The sequence below is a fragment of the Pelodiscus sinensis genome, chromosome 5 (genome assembly GCF_049634645.1).
Source record: "Pelodiscus sinensis isolate JC-2024 chromosome 5, ASM4963464v1, whole genome shotgun sequence".
Classification (NCBI taxonomy): Eukaryota; Metazoa; Chordata; order Testudines; family Trionychidae; genus Pelodiscus; species Pelodiscus sinensis.
In genome coordinates, this window is record NC_134715.1 from 107,065,936 (window position 1) to 107,093,558 (window position 27,623).

Genomic DNA, 27,623 nt, shown 5'->3' on the forward strand with positions numbered 1-27,623 from the left:
GACAAATCCCTGGTCTCTTTCAGACACCAAAAGAACCACTTAGAAACAGGGACATGAGTCCTGGGAATTAGAAAGTATAATTTTGTCAGGAAATCAGGGCAACTCAGAACAGATAAAATAAGGTATTGTTCCAAAAGCTAAAGATAGAAGTAGCTTTTAATAATATAATTCACAGGAAAAGCATAACTGGGATTGCTAAAGAACATCCAGTGCAGCTTTCTTAAACCCCAGTATAGGTCAGGACCAGAAGGGCAATCACAAATCTCCAGTCTGAAGGGGTAAAAATGAGACACTGGGGTTAACAAGCAAAATTAAGCTGTAGTTTCTCCCCAGTTTAAGGAGGCATTCAGATTCTGGCCCAGCCCATAGGACAGTGCTTCATGCTTGGATCCCTTTTCAGTTTAAATTCTTCATGACAAAGAGGTGTCTTTGGACCCTGGTGTTTGGTTTGGCCGGCCCCACTGTAGAAATAAGGGATGATCAGTGAAATGTGGTTCGGGATTAACCCTTAGGCTCCCTCAGATACCAGCTGCAAAACTTGCATCCAACAGTGAAGCGTCAGGAGGCCTGAAGTTCCGGGCGTTCATTGGGGGGAGGTGTAGGGGGGAACAGGATGGAGAGGAGCCCTTCTCCAGAACTTGGTCTCTTTGCCACTCTGCCCATCCTCGGCTTGCACAGAAAGCCGCAGAGGGGCGAGCCCTGCGTTCTGCTGGGGAGCCCAGCGCGCGCCACTCTGCACAAGTTCGGCCTCCCGCGCCGGGCCCGCAGCCCCCACTCGGCGTATTCAGGAGCCGGGTGTGGGGGCGCGGGGAGCAGCTGATTGGTGCGCGCGGCTGGAGGCGGGGCCTGGCGGGGCGGAGGCTTAGGGGGAGTAGGCTTCCTCCGCACGCTGAGCTGCTGGACCAGCTGGAGGAGCGAGCACGCCGCCAGCTCCCGGGGTGAGTGTTCGGCTGGCTCCGCTCGCGCGCCGCCGGCTCCCGCTGCTCTGCCGGGAAGGGTTAGACCCGGAGGGGCCCCAGCGTGGTGCGCCCCGTCCCGCGTAGCCCCTGGTGGGGGAGCATGCGGGGTAAGGCTGCTGGGTAGCGCACTCGCGTCCTGCCCCGCAAGTGGCTGCTGCTTTCCCGGGTGGCGGGTCCAGGAAAGCCTTGCCCCGAGAGCAGCCATTATCCTGGGGTCTGAAGCGCTGCTGCGGTAAGGAAAATACCGGTGTGCGCGGAGAGAAGTAAGCATTGCAGAAATCGCAAGAGGTAGTGCTAGCCCTTGGGGGGCGGATCTCTCGCCCACCCCCTAAAATACTGAAGTTCTTTGCACCAACCAAAAACCAGCCTAATGCATATTAATGCACTTGTTACAAAGCCCACGTTCAATCAAATTAACTGTATTTTGGGGGCAATAATAAATCCCCCCCTTAAACTTCTTGGGGTGTAATTGGTCAGTCTGCTCTTGTCTAGCGCCACCATGTGTAGGGTGGGGAGCCAGGGGAGAAGGGAGTTGGACCCTACTGTAGAAAAAAGTGAATGGGAGGAAGGGGCAGAAGGACTAGGGAAGAGAGGATCCCTCTATAGAAAACACTATGAAGGGATGACTACTGTGTAATGGAAGGTGCTGTTGTGGGACACTATGTTCTCTGCTGAGAATAAAGATGATTCTTTTGATGATTCTTTGTGTTAATTGTGCTAAGAATTTATAACATATGTTGGGCTCTTCCCAAGGAATGGTAGTCAAGAACTGATCTGTGTATGAGGGCTTGGATGTGAGATAAGCACCAACAATAACAAAGACCTCCAAAGAGATTAACTAATATACACACTGACCAGGAGCCCATGTATATGTATGGGGCAATGTCAGAGTCTCTGCTTGGAATGTGCCTGTATTCTGTGTCTGAGGGACTAACTAGGTGGCGGTGACTAGGATGCTATGAAACCACTTTGTTTAGCTGGTTTCAGAGTTATTGTTGTAATAAGAAAAACTATGCTGCTCTGTCTGTAGCCTTGAGTCCAGACTTGAAGCAGGGACCCACTTGTGCCCAGTTCATGTCTCTGTATACATTTACAAAGTTCTTTTGTGTTCAGACATGTGTGAAGAGTTGTTGGCTTAGGAGATACTGACCAGTGTAGTTCAGACATATCCTATTGAAAGGTCACGAATGATTACATTCTGGTCCCAGCAGGGTAAACTCAATCAAGAAGTGTGTTTGTTTTATCGGGTGGGAAAGACAAGATGGGGGGGGGGGGGGGAGAGGAGGGAAAAGAGCATAGTTGCAGTTAATATGGACTCTGTCTTGTTTCATTCATCTACTCGGGGAAGAAATTAAGAAAAGCCATAAAATCAGTCTTGTAACTTCAACTAAGGCAGAGTTTAACTACAAATCCATACTATTTCATTTTTAGAATTAAGAATTAATATGGCTGGTGGGAATGGAGGGAAGAAAATCCCACCTGCTTAAATATAATTGGGGGGCAGGCGGTAAGAAGGAAGGGTCTTCGGACTACTCTGTATATAATTATCTGCTGTAATCCATTTTCCTCTGCATTAGATCAGAACCTTTTCAGATCACCCCATCAATTCTGAAATGTCAGCAGACTTCCTTTTCATGGTTGGCTTTATAGTATTTGGAGTTTTTATAATCTTCTTATTGCTCTACATTGTCCTCATAGGACATGCTTTATAAATATTATTAGAGCAAACAAAGTGATTTTTTTTTTCCTGTTCCATTTAAGGAAGCTATAATCTAAGCGTTTTGTCAACTGGCTAAAAATTAAACCAATTGCCAAGTCTCTGTCTTGGGGAAGCAGACTGCCTCCTCTGGAATTAATTTTTAAAAAGTTGTTAAAATTGAGAAATTTTGCTGTGTTTCAATGAAACCCACTTTTTAAATTTTCCTTTTTAAACCTTTGATTTTTTTGCAGCTGATCCAGAGAATGCAATCCTATGTTCTGAATATCTAATTTCTATGACTGCAGCCCTTTTCCCAACTTGCAGTCAATATGAAGGTTTGATGCAAGTTGAGACTATCCAGTATTTTGTTTGTTTGTATTGCTACTGTGTTCTATACTTGCTGATGTTTAGAAGGTTCATACAGTCTCTACGCCTTCTATGGCAACAAGTTGAACTAATGAAATCACAGGCCTAAGAGTGGTTTTGTATCCAAACATTACACCTTTGTGACTTGTCAATAGCTATTATGGCTTATTATTTTATTAAATCTGAATGTGAAGATTTATAATCCTGTGTGTGTGTGTGTGTGTTTCAAAAGCAGTGTAAGTAACTGTCAATTGTGTGGTTGTGACCATAATTTTCATTGCCTTTGTGGTGTCACTGGACTCTTGAGATTGAATTATAAACTGGCTTCAAATGATTACTTTTTAAAAAAATATAATGCACATATCAGAGACCTTGCATTTGCCCATGTTGGGCACAGCTCCCCTTCTTCGTTTGTTGCCGCAGGGCTTCCACATCCTGCTCTAGCAGTCTGGCTCCTGGTTGGTTAGATCTCGGTTCACAGAGTTGTAGTCACATCACTGGATTGCAATATTATGTTTGCATGGATTGCAGTGTTAAAGGGAAGAAGTGAAGTATAGTTGTTAAAATAGAAAACTAGAAGTTGGGAGAGTCTGTTTGCTATTTCTGGCTCTGCAACCGAGACTCTGTGTGACCTTAGAACAGTTACTTACACGAGAAGAGATTGTGACCAAGTGGTCAACAAGAGGATACTCCTCACAAGTACATAGGTATCAAAAGTTAACTAATGGGGTAAGGTGACTTGAGAATCTTGGCTGAAGCGTACTCTATATATATGGAATTAGAGCATACTTTTGTATAAAGTTTACAGTATGCTTTACGGAGTGGTGGTACACAGGTGCCCTAGGGTTCTTTCTGTACATAGAATAACTCCTCATATTTTTCTTTCCTGGCTTTCTCTTGCAAAGAGGCCAGTTACTGAGAAGCAACAGAAGTTGAACATGATGAAAGGGAGGAATAGACATTGTTCATGGCTCTGAAGCTGGATTCTTCTATTTCCTAGAACTCCTCTGGGTTTTGACTGATGTTTTGAACAAAGCATGTTTATTGCTACTTACACATTTATTAGTGGATCTGTAGATTTCTCCTTGGAATACTTGGCTATGTGTAATTCAGCAGTGGCTGTGGAGGATGAGAAAAGATTCTTAGATTTCTCCATAGGTGTGACATACTTCTGAAAGAGGACACGCAACCACCAACACTGTAGTTTTTTGCTTTCATACTTCATCAAACTTTGATGTGTCATGTAGATCTGGGGAACAGAGGTTATTTGATGCTAACATTTATGTATTTGTATTACTTCACCATTGGTGCTACTGGTGGATGACTCTGTTCTTGCAGGGCATTCTAGAAGCTCACCAGGTTCATGCCCCTTCAAAGGATGAGCTAGTCTGGGTAGTTCACCTCAGGAAAGTCATGAACAGTGGTCATAGGTCACAATAATAAGACAAATAACTGATGACTGAAATAATAGAGGGAGCCAGTGATGGGATGCATGGTGTGGTCAAAGCAATGGGTTAAGAAAATGAGCTTTGGAGCAGCGCTGTGAATGCATTTCAGTGGGTGATTATTGCATTTGTAAAGGCCAGAGGGGAGGAAGCTGGAGTAATTACAATGTGAAATGATGAGAACTTAGCTGAGGACTTTGAAAGAGATCTGAGTTGAAAATGACAACTAGATTAGACTTCAGTGACAGGTCAGATTGGTCGTGTTCTTCACTGTAGTTGAGAGAGGTGGTAGCTGGGAGGATTTGTGGGATGGATTAGCAGTGGTGATTAAGGGTTCTGATAGTCACGTTGAGCTTAAGCTGACATCTATGAGAAAATATTGGGGACGGGGCATGTTTTAAGTTTGGACTGGATACTGGTCTTTCTACTGAAAGATAGTGAGTTACATACAGATGATAGTTGAATTTGCATTTGTGGATGAAGTTACTTTTTAGAGGGAGAAGAGAAGGAAACCAAGGATGGACCCTTGTGGAGAACCTTTAAAGTTAGTAGAAATGTATGGATGAGGTCCATTCATGTTTTACAGGTAATGTTTCCTTATCTACCGGTGGCAGAGGTGTTCCTTGAAGCTAGAAAATTCAGCATCTGTGAAATGGTTTAGCTTCCCTTTTTTATGGTTACAAATTGAAGGCAAATAATAACTTGTATTACGTTGTTTGCTGTGTTGAAAGGAGCATCTATAATACTAAATATGTGGGGATATTTTGGGAGGGACATTTTATGTTTGAGGAAATGAAGTACATTACATTTTTAGTATATGAAAATGCATGAGGTTAATGTTTTAATCCATATTTTATTGAAATCCACATGTTCTGTCTTAAGTCCCTACAATGTTTTGTGCCAGAAAATATTGTTTTCATGACTATATTTTACCGATGCTATAAAACAAATTGAAAGTTTAAATCCTTCTATGATAGGTGGTAACATATGTTTCCTCAGTTAATAAATAATACCACAAAAGTAAAGGTAGGAAAAACCACTATTAACCTATATGAAAAGTTTTTCAACCTTGGGAAGTTATGAATTCTCAAAGTAGAAAAGTTATGTCCTTTTGTATTTGCTTATGCAGATCAGTCCTTGTATGGCTGTCTACATGTATTTAGAGTGGTGTGTTTAAAGAATTAATAAGATGTACTGTTTGATTATTATGTGACCAAATGTAACTAAGTAAAATGTATTATAATTATGGATAAAGATTTGTTCCTCTAATTTCACTTACCGTATTAGGACTGAAGCATGAAGAATAACTTTTTTTGTCTTATTTTAAAGGCTCAGTCAAAACTGTGACTAATTGGTGGTTTCCTCAAGTATTGTTGTATAATCAGTTTTTTTCACACATTGGAATAAATTGGTCTCTACTCTGTCATATTTAGTTTGCCAGTATAATAATTTTTGTTATGTTTCCACATGAGATTGCCATCATCTCACATTTTCATATCTTTGTGGAGAGAGGGCGCTTATTAAACAGTTGTTTTCTGTCTTTGCCAGAGATGGTGCACTGCCTCAGTTCTGTGAAGAGCATCCACACCATTCTGAAGTGAGTGTACGTTATCCAAGACTTAGCAAAGGACAAAGGCATCTGCTTTTTCCTGCTGACACATCACTCCCAATGAAGAGCTTTCTAGTATTCTGAAGATTTATAGACTTTGTGGAGAAAAATCTCTACCTCCTATTTTATGAATACTGTTAGCTATGGCTGTGGAACTTTGTTTACTGCTGTTGTTGCTTTGGGGAAGTACTATTTCAGAGGTGCAACCTTTACAAAAACCAACTTCTGGAACTTTGGATTTTGGGTTTGTGCCTGCGAAGGCATATGATACATATGCATATCATGAACCTGGACCAATAGGAATTTTGTTTAGACTAGTCCATGCTTTCCTTTATTTAGTGCAACCAAATTCCTTTCCACAAGGTAAGTATGTAAAATTATAGCTTATTCTAATGACCTACTTATAAGACATTCATTTTCATAGTGTATAGTGACACCATCACTTGTATATATTTTATATATATAAATACACATTCATTACTACCAAGCAGCGGGGTTATGAATCTGTAAAAATCACTGGTGTTTGTGAATGATTTGAAATATGGCAACGAAATTTTTTTTAATTGGATGCATTTCACTCTTTAGTTATCTAAGGTTCGGTTTTTTAACTGAAATTTGTTCCCAACTCTGCTCTTTCAGAAGTAATGTATTAAGAGTAAAATATAAATTGCTTTGCCTTGTTTTTTAATCTGTGACAACAGGTTCTGCTTTGCACTGTTGTTTTTTGTCAGAATCTGACTTTTTTTCCTATGTAATTACAATGTTTGTCCTAGAGATTATTCTGCAAAAGGAATGCCACTAGCAAAGTAAATTCCATTCATTTTTGAATCTGTGCATCTGTATTGAACTCCATGAAAACAAATCACATTGTATAACTACCGCTAACTTGTAGTTTATTTGTTTAGTGTGGTAACCTTAAAATCTTAAGGCTTTATTCTTTTATTGGATTATTTTCCCTTTGCTCTCCTTTTATTTTCACCACTCTGATTCCCAAAGCTGGAAAGGAGAGAAATTCTTAAGTATATATGTTCAGGATTTCTAGATAGTCCACGGAAGACTCTTGGAGATGTGTACAGGCAGTCCCCGGGTTACGTACAAGATAGGGACTGTAGGTTTGTTCTTAAGTTGAATCTGTATGTAAGTTGGAACTGGCGTCAGCCGCTGCTGAAACTGATCAGTTTCAACCGCGGCTGAATCTGGACGCCAGTTCTCACTTACATACAGATTCAACTTAAGAAACCCAGGTGTCCCCAAGTCAGCTGCTGCTGAAACTGATCAGCGGCTGATTCCAGGAAGCCTGGGGCAGAGCAACTCTGCCTCGGGCTTCCTGTAGTCAGCCGCTGGTCCGTTTCACAGGCTGATTTGGGGACGCCTGGGGCAGAGCAGCTGGGTTGCTCCAGTAGCGCGGCTCCTCAGCGCTACTGGAGCAACCCAGCAGCACCCCAGCTGCTCTGCCCCAGGCGTCCTGATTCAGCTGCTGCTGAAACTGACCAGCAGCGGCTAAATCAGGACGCCTGGGGCAGAGCAGCTGGGGTGCTGCCAGGTTGGTCTGGAGCGGTGCTGCGGGACCAACCCGGCAGCCCCCAGCTGCTCTACCCCAGGGGTAGGCAAGAAAAGCCTGGTCTGCTGGGGGGGGGGGGGGGGGGGCACTAGCTGCACCCTCCTCCCCCCCAGCAGACCAGGGAGACGGGGGTGGCGGGACCTGGTCTAACATAAATACTATACTGGATCCTGCAAGCCTTATGACTATTCATTTCTCATAATAATTATACAGTTGATTTTAGTGAAAAAATATTCTTTGAATAAGGGTTCCAAGAATGGGTCCTGTAAATGTAGATGCAAATTTTAATTTCATGGGAACTAAGCATAGGGTTTATTACAGTTTTGGAAATCATATGGGACTGCTTAGGGTAGTAAATTCTACATGTTGTGTGAGGTATTTACAAGGTCAGGTCCATGGAAAGCAAGTAGATACTTAATATAAGTTGTTTGTTCTTATTTAACACATGCTTCCCCTCCTTCCCTTAGACATTTTTAAAGACATAGTTTCTAATGTTTGCTTTATGTGAACTCTTGTGTTCTCCCATACACGCTACATCTCAAAATTTAGATCTGAAGGATGATGTGGATTTCAGAGTCGTCATCATGTAATTAGTTTAATCTCATAATCTGTTTTGCCATATGCTGTTCTATTTCATATCTAATGTATTAATTACGTGGTAGTTATTTGGGTGCTTATAGAAAGACACAGGAATAGAGTTCAGTATATTTAGGAGTTAAAAATAATTGTGTTCAAGTGCACATACATCTTTACACAACCTTTTCCATAATGTTTAACTGAAAACGTTGCTACTAATTAGGCAGAGGCTTCGGAAGAATTTAAATCTTAATGTAAGCTGTGGGTGTTAGCCTAGTTTTCCCCTGAACCCTCAGGTGTTAATGTGTTTTGTTGCTTTATAGCCATGAATCAGAGGATAATTGCAATTGATTATGGTATTGTACACTGAAAGGTCCGAAAAACATGGCTATTCAAATGGAGTTGAGAAATGGGGAGAAAACGAGTCCCACTTGTACTTAGGCCTGCCTCTTTGTTCATCTGTAGTACACAGCCTGCTAATTTTCCTTGCTAGTGCTAGAGAAGGTATCCTTACTGTGCTTAAACCGTTTAACTGCTAGTAGTACTATTCAAATAAAGTGGAATGTTTCAAGGCCAGCCAATCCAGATGTAACATGCTTTCAAGTAACAGTAAGCTATTAAGTTATTGCTAACTTTTTGCCTCATGGTAAATGGCAGTGGTACAATATTCAGTGATGTTGCTGTTTTAGTCCCAGGTTATTAGTCTCGGGGTGTGTGTCTGCACTGCATTTATTTTGAAATAAGCTGTTCGGGAAGAAGTACTACGAAATAGTTTATTTGGAAATAGCACATCTATTCTACAGGGAAGCCTCAAAATTAGTTTGAGGCAGGCTTCCCTAATGTGGATGTGCTACCTCGAATTAGAGCCCCAGGAGGCACTGGGTTGTTTGAATGGCAACCCATTAATAATGACCGTTTAATCTTTCAGTAAGTTATAACAAAAATGGCCATACTGTGTCAGATCAAAGGTCCATCTAGCACAGCATCCTGCCTGAAGTATCTGGTGTTGGCCATTGCTGGAAGAGGGAATGAAATAGCAACAGTGGAGTGTCCACACTTCAGCTATTTCAAAATAGATATTTTGGAATAGGCATTATTCCTTGTGGAATGAGGTTTACAGAAGTCAAAATAAGCTGTCCATTATTTCGAGTTTATTTAGAAATAACAGAATTGATGTGTAGATGGTCGCATTATTTCAAAATAACCTTAGTTAGTTAAATAACTGTGCTGTGTAGACACACCCACGATGGGTGATGTAATTATCTCTTGTTGTGCCAACATCTGTTGATACATAAGCTTTTTAGTTTATACAATGTTTATCTTTCAGTCTACAAAGTAAATTGGCTTCCTAATGATGCTGTGTTGGTGGAAAGCTTCTTTTAAAAGTAATACAAGGCATAGAAGTCACAGATCTTGCGTTCCAAATAATGATAAAGTTAAATGTAGGGGGTAAGTGACTAACTGTCATGGATTTCCAGGGGAAAAAAAATGAAGCAAACATTTAAAAAAAAAATAATAATCCTCATCTGTTTAATGCAAGTTATGATTCTGATCAGAATAAAAATAGGAAAGAGATAAATCATAGCTTGGATTACTCTGAAAACATCGATGAGATTTGTAGCAAAGTTCTAACTATATTGTCTTGTGTGGGTGCATAGTAACATTCCAACAACTTTACTAGCTTTTAAGAAGTTCTGTGTAATTACGATCTGCAGTGTAAGTGAAGAAAAAGTGTTTGTGTCTGAGTAAAGGTAATATCAGAATGATGTGTGTGAGTAATAAAAACAATGCTCTAAATAGTAACCTAAAAATATGGATGCAGTCATTTTTTCAGTTGCTAGTTCTGAATGTTTTGCTTGGCTTGTATTAAAAATGTTACCTTAGTTTCTTTTAAATTAATGCCTAATTGAAAATGGAACCTAGGAGACTTTCATGGCCATAAATCTAACTTGTATAAAATTTATGATTTTTAAAATAGGAAAATTAATTTTATCATCAAGTGCATGCCTTAAATCTTATACACACTAACAGAATTAGAACAGGGAATTTCAGCACCTCTCTGTGTACTGATTGGTTAAGTTGCTGAGTTAAAGGGGCAATATTAAGTTTCCACTATGGGGAAAGAAATTAGTCCTCGTCGTATAAAAATTGTGCATTTTAGTATTTGGAAGGGATATAGTAAGTATAAGTATTGAGAGTTAGTCTTTCAGTTTTCCCCCCACTAAATCTTGGAAACTACACATGCTTAAGGACAGATTTTGCTCTAATTTAAACCTATCATACCATCTCGTCACAGAATATTTGTGTGGCCTGCACTGGGACTTTAGAAAATCTATGTTTTATCCCTAACTGCCAACTTAGTTAGCCTGGGCACCCTTTCAACTCTCTGAGCCTCTGTTCCCATGTAAAATTGAGATAATGATACTCCTTTCCTTTGTACTTTGATATCTGCTGTGCTCTATCTAAATGTAGGTATTATCGCATCTTTGTTAGTAATGTAACTTAACATTATATTGATAGTTTTGGGAGACTTACAGTTGTCACTCAACTAAGACAAGTTCTAAGAAAACAGCCTTTGGGATTTTTTTCTTCTTGACGGAGGATGTTGTGAAAGTCAGGACTATAAAGACTTAAAAATGAACTAGATAAATTCATGGAAGATAGGCCCCTCAATGGCCATTAGTCAGGATGAACAGGGATGGCGTCCCTATCTTCTGTTTGCCAGAAGCTGAGAGTGGCTGACTGGATGGATGATTTGATTACATGTTATGTTCATTCCCTCTTCCAGCAATGGCCAACACCAGGTACTTCAGGCAGGATACTGTGCTAGATGGACCTTTGATCTGACCCAGTATGGCCATTTTTGTTAAATTTATTGAAAGATTAAATGGTCATTATTAGTGAAACAAAATGAATCTTTTTGTAGCATGGTACTGGTGAAACAGCTTGTTTGTACTGGGCTGAGGCTGATATAGCCCTTGCTGGTTAACCATAACTGGTAAGCATCACCTAGTAAGGTGTCTATATCTACACCTTATTTGGGCAGACATCCCAGGGAGATATGTACAAGGTAGGAAAATAAATACTGATTGTACCTCTGTAAACTGGGACTCTCTGGTCCGGCAACATTGGTAGTCCAGGACCAGAGAATCCCAATGGAGCACTGGTTCCTAGGCTCCTGGTGGAGTCAGGAGCCCTGCCCCCTTGGGGCAGCTCAGCGGGGCTGCAGAATTGGGGGGGAAGGGTCCAGGAATCAGGGCAGTGGGTGGGGAGGCAATGTTCCCTCCAATTTTTTGTCCATCTGTGGAATAAATTTTATGTGGACTGAGGCCTGTATGGATGTGCACCATCAGTAGAAACACATGATGCTGGCTGTGAGCACTTTGCTAATCAGCTGGGCAGCATTTGAATCTCTCAGGGGTGATCACGCGATTACTTGGCATTTCAGAGGGAATGAACACAACAGGGAAATCAAGTGATCCACTGATGTCCAGTCCCTATGTCTGTTGAGAGTGAGTGTGTGTATGTGTGTGTGTGTGTGTGTGTGGCGGGCGGACCTAAGGGCAGGGATGTGGATAGTGCAGGAGGTTAGGAGAATATGGGTAGAGCTCAGGAATGAGATACGGTCACTGTATTGCCTGGCAGCTGGATCCCTGGGGCTGGAGCCTGGGTGCCCTATGGCTGCACAACCTAAGGGACCAGCAAAGATCCAAGATCCTGGCCCCAGCTGGTCATTCTCTTGTTGGTGGGTCTCACCCGGGCACACCAAAATACTTTCTTCACCTCTGAGAAACAATGGATGCTTCAACAATACAGGCTGGCAAAACTCAAGCTCTTCAGGTAAATAGTGTTTTGGAATCCACATGGTCTGTTCTCCAAATTAGAATGAGGGTGGTGGCAGGCTTTAAAGGGATAGAACCCCAGAAGATCAAAATAACTACTGGCTTTCCTTTGTAGAACAAATTATTTTAAGGAGCAGTGTTTCTGTGGCCCCATCAAAGCTGGTGGGCTAGAAAGAAAGCCAACGTTCTCCAGCATAGAATTCCAGGAAGCTTAATGTCTGATTAATACATGAAAATCCAATTAATCTTTCCCAGTGCACCCAATAACACAAATCCTGGAAACCTTTTAGGCTAGAGTTACCCTTTTTTGAAAGGAAAAAAAAAAAAAAAAAAGTCTCAGCTAGGGATATAAGAGACTAGCTGAGTAACCGAAAAGCCTAGGCTTACTGCAGTGGCCCCCAACCAGTAGATGGGATCTACAGGTAGATCTTGGAACCTCTGACAGGTGATCCTGACTGGTTTGGCCAAGAAGCTATCAAGTGCTGGTACTTCAGCTGCCCCTCCACCCTACTGCTGTGCACCTCCTGCCCTTTGCTTCCCTCCACCCCCAGGAGTGTTCTGCTTGCTGGGCAGAGAAGGAAGTAGAGGGGTGCTGATGTCAAGGTGCTGCCTCTTCCACCCTGTATCCTATCTTCACAGAGAAGAGAGGGGGCACAACAGGACTTGGGATGGAGTTTGCTGGCTGTTTTTGGGAGTAGGGCAGGGGTGAGCCTGCCTTAGTCCCACTGTAGCTCCATCCAGGAGCCACCTGAGGTAAGCCATGCCCAGCTGATGCCCATATCCCGAAACCCTACCTCAGGCATGAACCCCCTTGTGCACCCCAAGCCCCTGCTCTAGCCCCGAGCACCCATGCATCCAAACACCCTCTCAGAGCCTGTACCTAGAACTCCCTATGCAACCCCAACTGCCTGCCCCAAGCTCAGCTCAGAGCCCTTTCTGCTCTCCAAATCCATTAATCCAAGACCAGAGCTGGCACCGTAACCCTCTGCCCCAGCCTGGTGAAGGGGAGGGAGGAAGAATGGAGTGAGCAGGAGCGTGGCCTCGAAGAAGGGGTACAAAGGAGGTGGGACAAGGGTATTTGGGTTTGAGGTATATCTTGGATTGCACTTAAATTCAAAAAATGATCTTGTACTTAAAGTTGGAGACCACTGGCTTGCTGGTTAATCTAGTTGACTACACATTTCTCTCCACCACCCCACCATCCCTGCTTGCTGCCTCTGTATGAGGCAGCAAGGGGGGGGGGAAGCTGTTGCTGAGGGGAACCAGCTGAAAAGCCAGTCCCCCTAGCACTGTCTCCATGGTTCTGCTTGCTCTCCCTCCTCCCCCCCCCCACTGCTGCCTTTATTAGAGGCAGCAGCGTGTGGGGAGGGGGCAGGGAGGCTGCCACGAAGCAGCGTCCGGCTGCAGTGGGCCTAGACTGGCTATGGACAGGGGCTGCTCGCCTGGCTCTTAGTACATTTAAACTGCAGAGCTACAGCAGGGATAGATCTCAGACCCGGAGTGAGCCGGGCTGCCTTCCCTTATCAACTAATTCTATCGACTACTAGATTAGCCAGTTAACAACATCTTAATATCCCTAGTCTCAGCTGAGTGTCTTGTAAGCCACCTGATTTTAAGTTTGTCTCCGTTATCTGCTGCGGACTGTTACTTAACTCAAACTTATGCTAAAACACAACTTCTGAGTTTCTATTTGGAACCATGTACAGTATTCTGGTTACATAAGGAAACTGCCCCTATTGTTGAGTTTTTCAAAGCAGATTGGGAAGAGCTTAAAAAAAAAATCTCAAACGAAGTGATTGGGCATAGAATGGCAAATGAAATTTAATGTTGATAAATGTAAAGTAATGCACATTGGAAAAATAATCCCAACTATACATACAATATGATGGGGACTAATTTGGCTACAATTTCTCAAGAGAGAGTGCTTGGAGTCATTGTGGATAGTTCTCTAAAAACATCCACTCCGTGAGCAGCCGCAGTCAAAAAAGGACATAGAACATTAGGAATTATTAAAAAAGGGATAGAGAATAAGACAGAAAATATCTTATTTCCTTTACATAAAACCATGGTACACCCACATCTTGAATACTGCGTACAGATGTGGTTGCATCATCTCATTGGAGAAGACACTGGAAAAGGTTCCGAAAAGGGCAACAAAAATTGAGGGGTTTGGAACAGGTTTCCATATGAAGAGAGATTAAAAAGACTTCGACTTTTCATCTTCGAAAAGCGGAGACTAAGGGGGATGAGGTATGATGGAGGTTTATAAAATCATGACTGGTATGGAAAAAGTATATAACTTTTACTTTTTCCCACAATATAAAAACTGGGAGGGGGGGGTCACCAAATGAAATTAATAGGCAGCAGGTGTGAAACAAACTAAAGGAAGTTTCTCTTTACGCAGCGCACAGTCAACCTGTGGAACTCCTTGCCAGAGGATTTGGTGAAGGCTAGGACTTTAGCTCTTTTTTGAACCCTGTTAGATTCATGGAGGTTAGGTCCATCAATGGCTATTAGCCAGGATGGGTAGGAATGGTATCCCTAGCCTCTATTTGTCTGGAAATGGATGACAGGGGAGGGATCATGTGATTACCTGTTGTGTTCCCTCCCTCTGGCGCATCTGGTATTGGCCACAGTCAGCAGACAGGATACTGGGCTAGATGAACTGTTGGTCTGACCCAGTATGGCCATTCCTGCATTTTGAGCAGGGAGGTGAAAGGTACATCCTAATTCAGGTTGTAGCTACGTTAAATACCTCCTTTTAAATATATAATACCCCCAGTACCTACAGTTTTCAGACACACTATTTTTTTTCTACCATTGCAACACATTTGTTTAAACAACTTAATCATAGCTGGGTGGACAATTACATTTTTGGGTGTAAAAAGTACAAAAATAATAACGTGCTGTAAAACTTAAATTTAGTTTGTCCAGATTTCAGTTGTGTTGACGTACCACCCAGACTTTTCTCTCAAGTACCCCTAAAGGTACTCATACCACTGGTTGAGAAACACTGATCTATCATATTTCTGCAATCGTGGTGTATTTGATACAGGTTTATATGACGTATACGGCCCCTTGCAAAGAAATGCCAAATATAAATTGTGAGGTCATAATGTGTTTTCCAAAAGATACTTGCTGAAGTAATTAAAAACAAATACCAGTAGGACTCTGTGTCACTTCCAATTGTCTGCATTCACATTAGAGTATAAAAGGAGATTTCTCTTCTATTGTTAGTTTATTTACAATATTCTGGAACATTATTGAGTGCAGAGGAAGGGATCTGGAAATCCCTACTGAAGGTTATACACCATTTTTATGCATATGTTTTAAAAATAACCTCTTTAAATGTTTGCATTACTCCAGTGCACCTTGGATGTGTGAACTACAAAGTACCAACATGTTGCTCAGTGACTTCAGGGGGTTAAAACAGACAATCCTATACAACATCCTGAGCCAAACCCTTGCCCTTAATCTGTTGTAAATCCTTACCAGATGGTGGCCTAGAGAGAGCTTCATGTAGCCACTACAGACAAAATATATAGTGTTGGCTAATTATAGTGCTGTAAACAAAGCCATTCAGTTTTCTTTTAAAATGTCTTGCAGAAATTGTATTAATTTTTAGCATGCAATACTCTTTCATGTGCACCCCTCTTGGCACAGTTTATATTATGTATGCAGATTTCTGAGCTAAGATTTTTCTGAAGGCAACTTTTTTTGGTGGCTCTTGCAAATTTGCAACAAGTTTTCTTTGTAGTGAAGAACCGTCGTCATGTCCCTGGAAAAAGTTATTTTTGAAGGAAAAGCCTTTTTATTCTGTGTGACAATCAGCATTATAGCGACTTTTTTTTTTAAATAAACGATTTGCGGTCTGGCTATGCCTTTTCAAAAATTTGTGTGGATTACTGCATGGGATAATGGGTGAGAGGGGAATTTGTCTAGTGGTTGGCAGTTGTAAAGACTGGGGACCTTGTGGGAGAACAAAGGTTTAATGGCTTAATTTCACTTCCTGGTTAATAACATACTGAGTCCATTCTGTTTATATTACTATGCTTCCATCTAGCCTTTCTTGGAAAATAAGGAGCTCTGGTGCGTGCATGAGTTAAATGTTCATTGAACTGGAGAATATCTATTGGCTATTTTGTCTTGTTTGGGATGAGTGAAATTTGCTTCTGAGAAGAGGTATCTATTAAAATTGTATGTTTCCTTTACTGCTTCCCATTCACCAAGTTACTTTTGCTGCATCACATTTCATCATTCCTATGAATTGCCTTGCTTCTTGTAGCTAAACGCCTATAGCACCCATACTTTCTGATTAAAGTGCCACAGGTTGTACCTCCCTTAACTGGGAATCCATGGTCTGGCATGAACCATGGATGTTCCTGGACCACAGATTTCAGGAAGAGGGAGGTCTGGTGGCAGGGCAGGAGCACTATTGGGGCAATGGTGACTCAGCTGGGAGCCCAAAGTGTATGTGGGAGGGAGGGGAGAGGATGGTTGACATGGCAGGTAGTTTTGGCCCCAGAGGAGCTCCCTGACTCCAGTGGCTGGGGAATTCTAGCCTGAGCATGATGGGTAGCACAGGCCATTAGGGCATGGACCTTCCCTGGTCTTGTAAATCCCCTTGTTTGGGACTCTTCAGGTCATGAAGATGTGGGACCATAGGGTTGCCAGGTGTCTGGCTTTTGCCTGGACAGTCCATTAATTGTGGCCCCCTGTTCAGTAAAAAAAAAAAAACCCAGAAAATACAGGACATGTAAGATGGATGGAAGGCTGGCGGGGACGTTCTTTCCTGGGCAGGGGGGGAGGGAGGAAGTTGGTTTTTGCTCAACCAATTTTTTTCCTGCCGTGTTCTGGATTTTTTGTGAAAGCATTTGGCAACCCTAGGGGCCAGTACAGTCCAACCTGTTTTAGGGAGAATTCACACAGTTCCATGTCACTCTTGCTTGCTGTTCTCCGTATCTTGTATTACACGCTGCATCTCAACCCCACTTTGTTGCCATCCCAGCTGTGCTCCTGTTTAACATCTAGTCAAGCAATGCCATTTTAAGTGGTATAATGCAGTCTTTCTAGGCTGCCGCTGAACCTTAAAACAATCTTTAATTTTTAGGTGCTGTCTTCCTCAGCCGGGCAATTCAGATAATTCAATGTGGTGTAAGGTCATACAGAGGTAGACTGGTGAAGCATGAAGTAGAACCTTCTGGCCATTCAGATAAGCATTCGGTTCTCAGGTTGCACTGCGCTGGCACAATGAAGATGGAACAAACTAGAGACTGTTTTTATGATTGGCTAGAAGCACCAAGTTCTGCAGTAGACCGCTAATTGTACCATGTCCCAGACATCAGGCTCTTGAAATGACCGTGCCTGGGTACAGCAACAGATGTCAACTGTGTAAATGAACTTTTGTGAGACTGTTGCTGGCAGGTCATTGATGTAAAGGCTGAATAGTGTTGGAGAAGGCACAGAGCGCCTTGGGGTAACCCATTGCTCTGTCATCTCCAAGCTCTTGTCTCTTTCCCCCCCGCCCCCCCATCCCCTCATGGACTCTGAATTGTCTCTGTGCCCCGATATTCTTTTAGAACTTTTTTGAAGTTCAGCAGTCAGTTCAGTGGCTTATCTGTTCAGCTACAAAGATCTCAATACTCACTGTGAAATCTTGCTATTGAAAGTCAAGAAATAGCTGTTCAGTTGAGTGAGTAGAAAGGGAGAAATGCTTGAAATGTTAGCTGCTCCATTCTGTGGTGAACTAGCAATGTTTAAGTGAGTCTTTAAAAGGATCTGGCAATGTGAGTTCACATCCTTTAATACAAATATTAAGTCTTCTGAGGACTTATATTTGTAGAGGTTTCCAGGATTCCCCTAGGGCAGCACATTCTTTTCTTTTTTTAAAAAAAATGGGTTTCTATGGAACACTCTAACTCTTGATGTAAGAAAACCACCTCTCTTGTAACTTGCATGAGTTTATTATAGCACTTTAAATATGTGAATATGGGAATTTATTTCCAATTGTCTTTAAAACAATTAAGACTTATTTGCAAGTGGTGACTGGCTAACTGCTATTTTTTATCTTCAGAGGAATAGCCGAGTTATTCTGTAACGGGAAAAACAACAACAAATAGTTTTTAAGATGCTGCTAAACTAACAGAACATGTAGGTGGTATCATGAGCTTTTGTGGGCACATGATGCTATATTTTTATGCCTGTTAGAGCTAAGGTTGCCAGATGACACCCCTTCTCTCCCCCTCCCCAAAAAAACCCACTGGGGGAAAAAATTCTGCTGGGGGGGGGGGAGGAAGAATGAGGGGGGGGATGACCAAAGTTGTTGAGCCAAAAAAGGACCCCAAGAGTTAAGCTAAATTAAAAAAAAAAAAAAAAACAGCATGGCCCCTTTAAGAAATGCTTTTGAGGCTTTTTTGCCCTAACAAGATGGAGGACGGCAGCCGTCCTCCATCTTCCTGCTCCAGGCTGGACAGCTCCCCTGTGGAACCCGGTAAGGACCCAGGATTTTCGGCTTATGTCTGGGGGGAAAAAAAATCAGACAATACTACACATTTTAGGTGTCCAGTATCTTCTGAAGTTTTTACCGGGCAGGAGGCAAAAATACTGGACTGTCTGGATCAATACCAGACAGCTGGCAACCCTAGTTAGAGCCACCCTTCCAACAGCCCTCACTTATTTTGCTCCAGCCCAAGCTTCCTTATTAGGGTTGCCAGATGGTTTCAATAAAAATACTGGACACACTTGACATCACATCACAATCTACATTACATCTTATTTAGAAAATACCGGACATTTATATTTTTTCAATTTGTTTCCCAAACAGAGAGCTCAAATACTAGACTATCCGGTTCAAAACCGGACACCTAGCAGCCCTATTCCTTATCCTCACTCACTAGCTCAAAACTGAGAACTCTGAAATACATTACTTGTAGGGATGTTTAAAAACCATGTAATACAGTAACCATTAAATATCCTGTTGGTTACACTGTTTTTTACACTAAGTTTACTACAGCCCTCTGCGGGCTCTGCAGTAGGAGCCTGCAGGCTCCGTCCTGGTTTGTGCTGGGTCGCTACCATTCCCAGGCTGCCCCCACTGTGGCTCTGTATTGTAGAAAACTTGAAACTGGCAGGCAGGCTGCCGGGGCTGCTGCCGGGGCTCACCGTGCAGCAGAACTGAGCCTGCCTGCCTGCTTTCACCAAAATTTCTTGCAGACCTATAGCAGGGAAGATGTGATGCTTATTGGTTAACCAGTTGTACTCTAACATCCCTAATTACTACATAAACTAGCTGTGTATATATAGAGTAGTCAAGTGGGTCTTCCATACAGGTGGGCTCCTCTGGAGAATGTCAGTTTACTACGCAGGAGAAATATTTTCATTTCCTGCAAGTAGCCCAATAAATTAGACACAGCATAGATTGTATCATAGCCTCTGATAACCCTGAAAGCTCTTCATGGGAGAGACCGTACCTAGTTCTATCTTTTGGGTGCATGTTCTATAATGATCCATGATAGTGAGGAGTGATTGCCAGGTTTCTATCTCTTTTCTGTCCAAGATGTGGCCAGCTCACAGAGGGTATGCTCTAATACAAGGTATGTATCTCTACTATTAGGTAATTCTTTCATGAAAATCTGTTCTCTCCTTTTTGTACCTTTTTTGAACAGTACAGATTATAAATTGGATCTACAGTTTCCAGGTTTTATGTGGGAAGAATATAATGCCCAGGTTGCACTTGAATAAGGAGTTTCTTTGATGGGAGGGTAAAGAATGGTAACCGCATGATCAAATTGCTAAGGAAGCAAGTTAACCTTGAAGATGAAGCTAGCCACCTGCATGGAGAGAGACCTTGCCAAAATATAAAGGGACAGGAACACTGAGGAAAGACACCCTCCCCCAAAATTCTGTCGTCATTGGGGAAAATGGGTGTAACTTAAGCTGCCTAAAGGAGACCCTATAAGTGGTGAGTAAGATCTGAATCCCTAACCATTGGAGCTTGGAGAGGAACAGTCTTCGCCATGCATGTAGACTCTTAAGTCTAGACTGCTACAAGGAACATTTAAGCAGGAAGGAAAACTTGGTTCCTATCTGGAATGTAGTTTCAGCTTAGGTGCTTCTCATATCAAATGCACTGCCTGCGTGGTTTCTGGGGGAGGGCTGGGTCTTGTGGACGGTTTTCTTGATCTTAAGGAGGGTGACAGTTCCATGGCATAAGCAGGGAAAAAAGGACCTGTGCACAACAGCCTGTGTGCTGGGTCCTTCTGCCACTGCCACCGCCACCAGTGGCTCTTGTCTGACCCTGATTTAGTAGAAGACTAGAGCTAACGGGGGCTGCTGGAATAAAGAGCAACGCTGGATGCTGAAAACCAAGTAACTGGCAATAAGGCAACAAGCTGTAGAGGCTTACGTTCCAGAAGAGGTGGGCCTTTTCACTCCTGATCAGATCCAGCACTTATTGAAGACCACTGGATTCTGACTGACTTTGGTTGGCTTTGGATCAGTCACATGAAGTCAAAACAGACTTTAATTGCATGGTCATCATTTTCACAATCTTTTCTGTTAAATCAAATTATTTTTGATATCTCCAGGGATAAGCATGAAACTTGCTGTGCCTTCACTAATCGTGAAAGTTTGTGTTAAAACATGGCACAGCTCCATACAAATCGTGTTTTAAAAGAAACCGTGAGTTTGAAACAGCAGTAATACATTAATTTCAGACTTACATTTTCTAAGTGTTGTGAAATTGCTTAATTTGACAGTAGGTGTGCTCACCTTGACACCAGTCCAGAAAAGCACTTAAGTATATGAGTAATCCTGTTGACTTGGGAGGCTGCTGCCAGTGGTGGAGGCTGCCAGAGAAAGGGGCTTCAGCCTGCTGGTGAGGGCCAGCCAGAAACAGCTGAAGCTCTGTGGTGGCAGGGGGCTTCAGCCTGGGGGGCAGGAGTTGGGGGGGGCTGCAGCTAGCAGTGGGGGAGCTGGGAAAAGGCATTTCGGCCCCGTGGTGGGTGGTGTTGAGGAAAGGGATGCCAGCAGTCAGGGCTTCAGCCCATGTTCTTTAAGTGCTGGCAGACCTCTCCACTTCAGGTGCATGGGGGAGAGGTGACGCATGCTCCATGCACCCTACCCTTTGCGCTATATAAAGAGACTACTAGTCTCCAACTATTGGGTGTCTGTTGCTCTGCACCCTGCCTGACTCCAGATGCCACATGCTGGTCTGCTTGCATTTATGGACAGCTACCAACAGAAGGCTGTTGCGGTTGCACTGTCCAGGGAACTCAAGGACCAGCAGGAGGCGTGCAAATTTTACATCCATGAAATTATTTATGCTGCAACCAACAATAGGAAAAGTGATTTCTCTGCAATTTAAATAAACCCTTCCCTCCATTAACTGTATAGTCCTGACTTTTGGCTTTGCCCCTCCCCCCACCACTACTGTCACCTAGTCCTGTAAAACTTTCCTGGGAGTGAGAATTGTACTAGTTTGTTGTATTGATAGCAGTAAGCTATCTGGATATTAAGCAAGTCGCTATTCTCTTTTGTCATTCCTTTCTGTTGTATAGTGCCAAGAAACAAACTTTATGGTGTGTTTGAATAACCATATTTAGAAATATCTACACAACGCTCACACCATGTGGAAAGCAGTGTTTATATGAAGTTTTGCAAGGAGGTGTTAGTATCAGTAAGTTGGTGGTATAAGAAGTGAATAGTTCAATCTGCTTTAACATTTTGCATGTGTGGGGAAAGCAGGAAAGGGACTGAGTAAAGCATTAACAGAATTAGTATAGTAAGTGAGCCTTATAAAGTAAAGCTCTTTAACCTCAGTGATAAAATGTGTTCTGTGTCAAGACCTTGGATTACTGGTCATGTGAAACAATGCAAGCATCTGCTCAGTCAGTCATAGATTTAAAAGGTAATGCAGTTAATTTGTAAACAAAGGTCATCATGCTTTTCGCAATATCTTCCTTTTTAAGAATTGAGCTCTATACGTGTGCTCAATCGAGTTGTGGCATCTTCTACTTTTAAAGACTTCCATGGCGTAATGTAAAATGTAGAAAGATTTGTCACCTGAAAGGAATTTGATTTGTGTTGTCAAACTTACAACAGTGATGTTATTGCATAACTTGCACATTTAATATCAAATGAGTTTATTTTGACTGTTACTACAGTTGATACCAAAGAACTTATAAAATGTTAAATGGAAAGAATCGTATAGTGGTAGCTGTTTGCATAAATGACTGGCCCCTAGTAGAGAGAATTGGTAGTCTGTGACATATCTGGAAACCTTGCCAAGGACTAAATGTATGTGACAGATTTTCTAGATAGAGAAAAGTACAAGTAGAGTAGTGGTCATGTTGTTTTGTGACCAGTTCAACATGTGGAGTGAAATCTGGACTTCATACAGTAATTAATGTTTGTTTTGTCTAATTGAAGGGACACAACATGTATTCTATAGCATAGAGATGTTAAAATGTGGATATATGTGTAACTGCTGACACTCAGCAGTAGTATGCTTATACACACCTGCTGCTGGGGAGCCAGCCTATATAAGAGGCAGCATCGTGGTGAGGCAGGCATCTCCCCAGTAGTGGGACAGGAGTCTGTGTGGAACAGTGTAACTGTGAACATTAACTGATAAACCAGAGCTCATCAACTAACTGTTTACATCCTTAATTTAGTCATGTTCATCTTGAACATTATAAAGTTAGTTTTTTCTGTTGGGCCTGCTTTGAAGAGTATCCAATAATTCAGTTTGGAAAAACTGTGTACCCAGAAATACTATGAAAAATAGATGGAAAATTGGTTCTGTCATCTTGACTGACAGCTATAAGCAGCAATGAGGTAATGGTGTTTAGCTCTGAGTAAACTTCTGTGATTCAGAACCACAATTCAGAGCCTTTTCAAATTCATTAAAAATAAGTTACTTAACTCTTCTGTTTTGTTTTGTTTAACATATGGTATTTGGCTGATTTCTGTTTAATTCTTTACTCCAAAATGGCAACAGTGCCTATCAAGTTATACTGGTTATAAAACTTAACTTCCATTCTGTAAGAAATTCCAGTGTTGTGAAGTCTATCATCAACCCACATTGGAACACCCCTCCCTCCCAAAAAAGTCCTGCAAAACTAAAACTGATGCATTTTATTTCAGAAATATCATAAAGATCCTGCCAAACTGCTTCTGTTTTGTTGTTGTTTTTGTCACTTATATTACACAACAGTACATAATATGTCAACATAAAAAGTGTGCCAGTGATTTTTATTAACATCTTCAGCTATTTTATTAGCTGCTGATGTAACTGCATTAGCCTGATGTGGTGATGGGAGTTCTTATCAGCTGTTCAATAAGTTTCAGTACCAGCAGCCTTTAGTTACATTACACTTTAAGAAAGTATTTTGAATCAGTTGCAGGTAACACACCCATTGCTTGCTTGAAAGTGTTTTTGATTCAAGTGTGGGAAACCTGCTATTTGTGCAGATTCATACAGAGTCCAGTATCTTTTTAGGCCCATACTGTCCTATGTTTAGAATATAAGATCAGCTATTGCCAACAATCTTTTATTTTTTTTATTCAGTTTTTCTAATCCTGCGCAAGATCTTGGTTGTACTTTGTATAAGTAAAAATGTAAAGAACACAAACTCATGATACCATCTATCTGTTTTGTTAGCCTTTAAGGTCCTACTAGTCTATTTAAGTTTTTCCTGTTACAGACTAACTCTGCTACCCCTCTGAAGCTTTTGTATAAGTAGATGGTCTAAGGCTGGGCCCTACAAATAAATGACAAAGGGCCAGCTATTAAGTGTAAATGGCACAGTTGCATCGAATTCAGTAGAATTATACTATCTTACACCACTTGAGGATATGATCCAAAGAGATTTTTTTAAATAAAACAATGGGGGAATATGCAAATCTACCATCATAAATATGTTCACTCTTTCACATAAAACTTCGGCTTAAAGTACTTCTCCACTCCAGCAGTTTTAATGGCTCTCATTTTATCCGTTGCTATAGTAAAAGGAATTTTTTAAACCATTGTCGATTATTATAAAAGACATCCGTTAAGAGAAACAGGGAACTTACATTACACTCCTATGTACTAATTGGGTTACAAGTTGATTTTAGATATAGAAGCTTTTTTTAACCAAGTTTAGTTTTTCTGTTGATGTGGGAAAGGTGTGTAGTATTCTTGTAGAATTCTGCATTGTATGGCTGAGTCAATTAAATTGAATTTGTGTAGTGTAGCATTGTTACATCAGTGGGTTATATTTTGCTTTGTTTCTGTATTATATCAGAAATCTCAGGAAATATAAAATCTGTGCCCAGAGTCCTTGAGCTCTTTTTGGGTCTTTGTGCGTCTACACAGCACTCGAAAGAAGATGCACAGTTTGCTTATTTTGTCATTTGGCACTGTCTACACTAGTGTTTTTCAACCAGTGGTAGGCGTACCCTTAGGGGTACTCGAAGTCTGGAAGATACTTCAACACAACTGAAGTTTGGAGAGAACTGAATTTTTGTTTTAAGTTTTACAGCACTTCATTATTTTTGTACTTTTTACATCCAAAAATTTAATCGCCCGCCCAGTTATGTTTAAGTTGTTTAAACAAATGTGTTGCAATGGTAGAAAAAAAATGGTCTGAAAATTGTAAGTAGTGGGGGTACACTTTTTTAAAAAGGGGTACTTTATTAAAAAAAAAGTTGAAAAACACTGGTCTGCACAGTGCTAAATTCTGAAATAAAGTGCTATTTCAAGCCACCCCTTACTCCTCGTAGAATGAAGCTTACAGGGATGGCAAAACAGCATGTGCTATATTTTGAAATAGTGGACGTGTTCAAAAGATGCGAGGTAGCTATTTTGGGCTACCTCTGGTATCCCAAAATAACTCGGGTGTGCAGACATGCCCTTACTGATTTTGATGCAGTAAAGACTCCTTGCTGATTCCCCGTATGTTTGCAGACTCACAACTTGGGTGTGTTGCTTATCAGACCTGCAATTCTGTGCATCTCTTTAAATGCTAGCTGACCTTTGTTTGAAGTGTTTAATAGCCAAAGTTTTAAAATACTTACCTTGATTAGGATTCTGTGCCTTCCAGAAACGTATGTGCCTCTGTTCTTGGGACATTCACCTCTATTGTTCCAGCATTTTTTGGTTTTCTCCAAATGTTGATACTTTGCAGTACAAACTCCTTAATCATCTGCTATTGCTACCAATCTCTCTGTTCTTATATGGCTTTTATTATTGTAATAGCTTTGCTATTCCCCGTTGCCACTTTACTATGCTGTTTCTATGAAAGGGTAAGTTAGCAGTAATTTCCCTTCCTTCCAGTCAATCTTGGCAGCTGCGGTTTCCTCTACTTTGGTGTCTAGAAACAACCACTCTCCTGCCTTCCCCATTACATGTTTGCATCTTTTCTTTGTTGTTTGCATTGTTGTGTTTTGGTCCCAAGATATTAGCAAAACAAGATGGGTGAGGCGATATCTTCTGTTGGGCCAAGTTTTCTTGGTGAAAGAGACAAGGTTTTAGTTACGCAGTTGTTAAAGATGTCTTTAGCTCGAAATCTTCACTTTCACCCACTGAAAATATTACCTCACACACTTTCTCAGAGAGACATTTTTTTAAAAAGCCATTCATTTCATTTTTCCCTGTAAGTCTTATTTTATGGAGCCAGTGAAGGTGTTTAGGTTTTTAGCTCCCTGGATTTTGCTGTAAAAAGCTTGGAGAGAAAGTGGGAGCCACAGATGCCCCTGCTAACCCATTGAGCACATCATATGACTTACTTTTTTTTAAATGAATTTTATTTTTGAATAGTACTGCATTAACTTCAGTCCCCAAAACTCTTAATCCTCCTTGAGCAACAGAATAGAAGTGAAACAGATAATAGAAAGCTTGCATTATTGTCTGCCAGTGATATCACCTCTCTTACTGGAGGGACCAACGATAAGGATGAGAATGAGAGTTTAGGAGAAATCTTAGCCTTCCAGATGTGCCAAAATCAATACAGTGCCACATGTTCAGTAGGAATTGGATTGACTCCCCCAACGCTACTTCACATAGGCTATTAAATGGCCATCAATGAACTGTAGTCAGCCACTGCCATCTGGTCTGGATTTAAACTGATGGCATAGGGTTGCAGGACTTTATCAGTCAGACATAATATTCTGGGTTGTCTCAACTTTCTTTTTTATTGGGGAAAATTAACATAGTGATGTAACTGAAAATTCCATTGTTTGGCTTGCAATAGTACCTAGAAGCCTCAGCATAGTTGGACCTGTATGAATGCGTAACAAAAGGGTCTGAGTCCTAAAGAGCTTACAGATGAACTAATATGTACAGAATATTAACTTAAAAATAAATTGTCAGCCTACTCCGGTCATCTGAAAAAGTGGCCTGTGCCCATGAAAGCTAATGATACCATCTATATGTTTTGTTAGTCTATAAAGTGCTACCAGATAATTTGTTGTCTTTTTCCTGTACAGACTAACTCGGCTACCCCTTGGAGCCTACTTTGAGTTAGAATATTCTGTAGTGAACTTCTCTTCCACTTTTTGGCTGTCACTGTGTAGTTGGTGTGACTTGAATTCAATTGGTAAAGAACATGCTGGGCTGAGCGAGTAGTCTAGCACAACATGGGCACTGTGGTAATGCAGATAAGCCATAATATCAAGTAGGTGAGTTTGAGAATTCTGTTTGATCTTTGATTCCAAGGTCGAGGAAAGCTCCAGAGTCAACTCTGGTCTGACATCTACTGGCTCCAGACCAGGCGCTGTTTGCCTAAGATGTGGAAAAAGCTACATTGAAGATCCACACAGGAGTATTTAAGCATCAGTTATATAGTTGTAGGGTGCATAGATGATAGGCTTTTTAGGATTGTTATGATTTTAAAAAACCCACCTTAATTGCGGAGTATTTGTATTTTCCAACAAAGATATGGTTGACCTGTCATAAACAAGGGGCATTAAGATTACCCAAATCGATATGGCTAGGTAGTAGGTAACCTAGTATCTAATTTATCACTTCACTGGCCTCTACAGCACATAGGATCAACTTTAAAAACAAACCCTGCCTTTACTGCATCTCAGTAGGAGTTCATTAACCTGATTATCTGTCATGATTCTCATAAAATATACAGGTAAGTTTAAAAACTATAGTATTCTGCTATAGTTAGTCACGCTCAGATATGTTTGTCTGTCATCTTTGACTTCTGTTCTCAGTGTTATCCTATCTAACCAGCAATGTAACTTACTTCCATTTTCTAACTTATGTTCTCTAAAACTCTGGAATGTTCTTGCTTACTTTCAGATCTCATCAAAAAACTAGCACAGCAGCAGTTTGGAAGTGTGCAGGGTGATTATCAAAAGGTAATATATCTACACATAATGGAAGTGTGTCTGTGTTCATAATTTAGCTGAAACATTAACATTCTCTGTTTAAAGAAGAGAATAACTTAACCTAACAATAATTGGATATGTGATTGACATCTGGTTATTTTCATGTTTCCAAAGAAATACCGTGTAAAAATCTTTTTTGAAAAATGCTAAGAACATTTTTGTAAAAAATGGTTTGTGAAATGCAT

General features: G+C 41.3%; 1 protein-coding gene across 16 annotated transcripts in view; it reads left to right on the forward strand.

The window, feature by feature from the left end:
* The first annotated feature begins 234 nt into the window (after positions 1 to 234).
* PROM1 (prominin 1) overlaps positions 235 to 27,623 on the forward strand; it is an 88,753-nt gene continuing 61,364 nt past the window's right edge. For 4 of the 16 annotated variants that reach the window (XM_075930693.1, XM_075930697.1, XM_075930695.1 and 1 more), the window contains exons 1-3: positions 235 to 938; positions 6,018 to 6,441; positions 27,350 to 27,408. In XM_075930693.1, the coding sequence (XP_075786808.1) occupies positions 6,222 to 6,441; positions 27,350 to 27,408 (279 nt within the window). In that variant the 5' untranslated portion in view covers positions 235 to 938; positions 6,018 to 6,221. The other 12 variants (XM_025178398.2, XM_075930689.1, XM_075930699.1 and 9 more) reach the window with 9 other exon arrangements.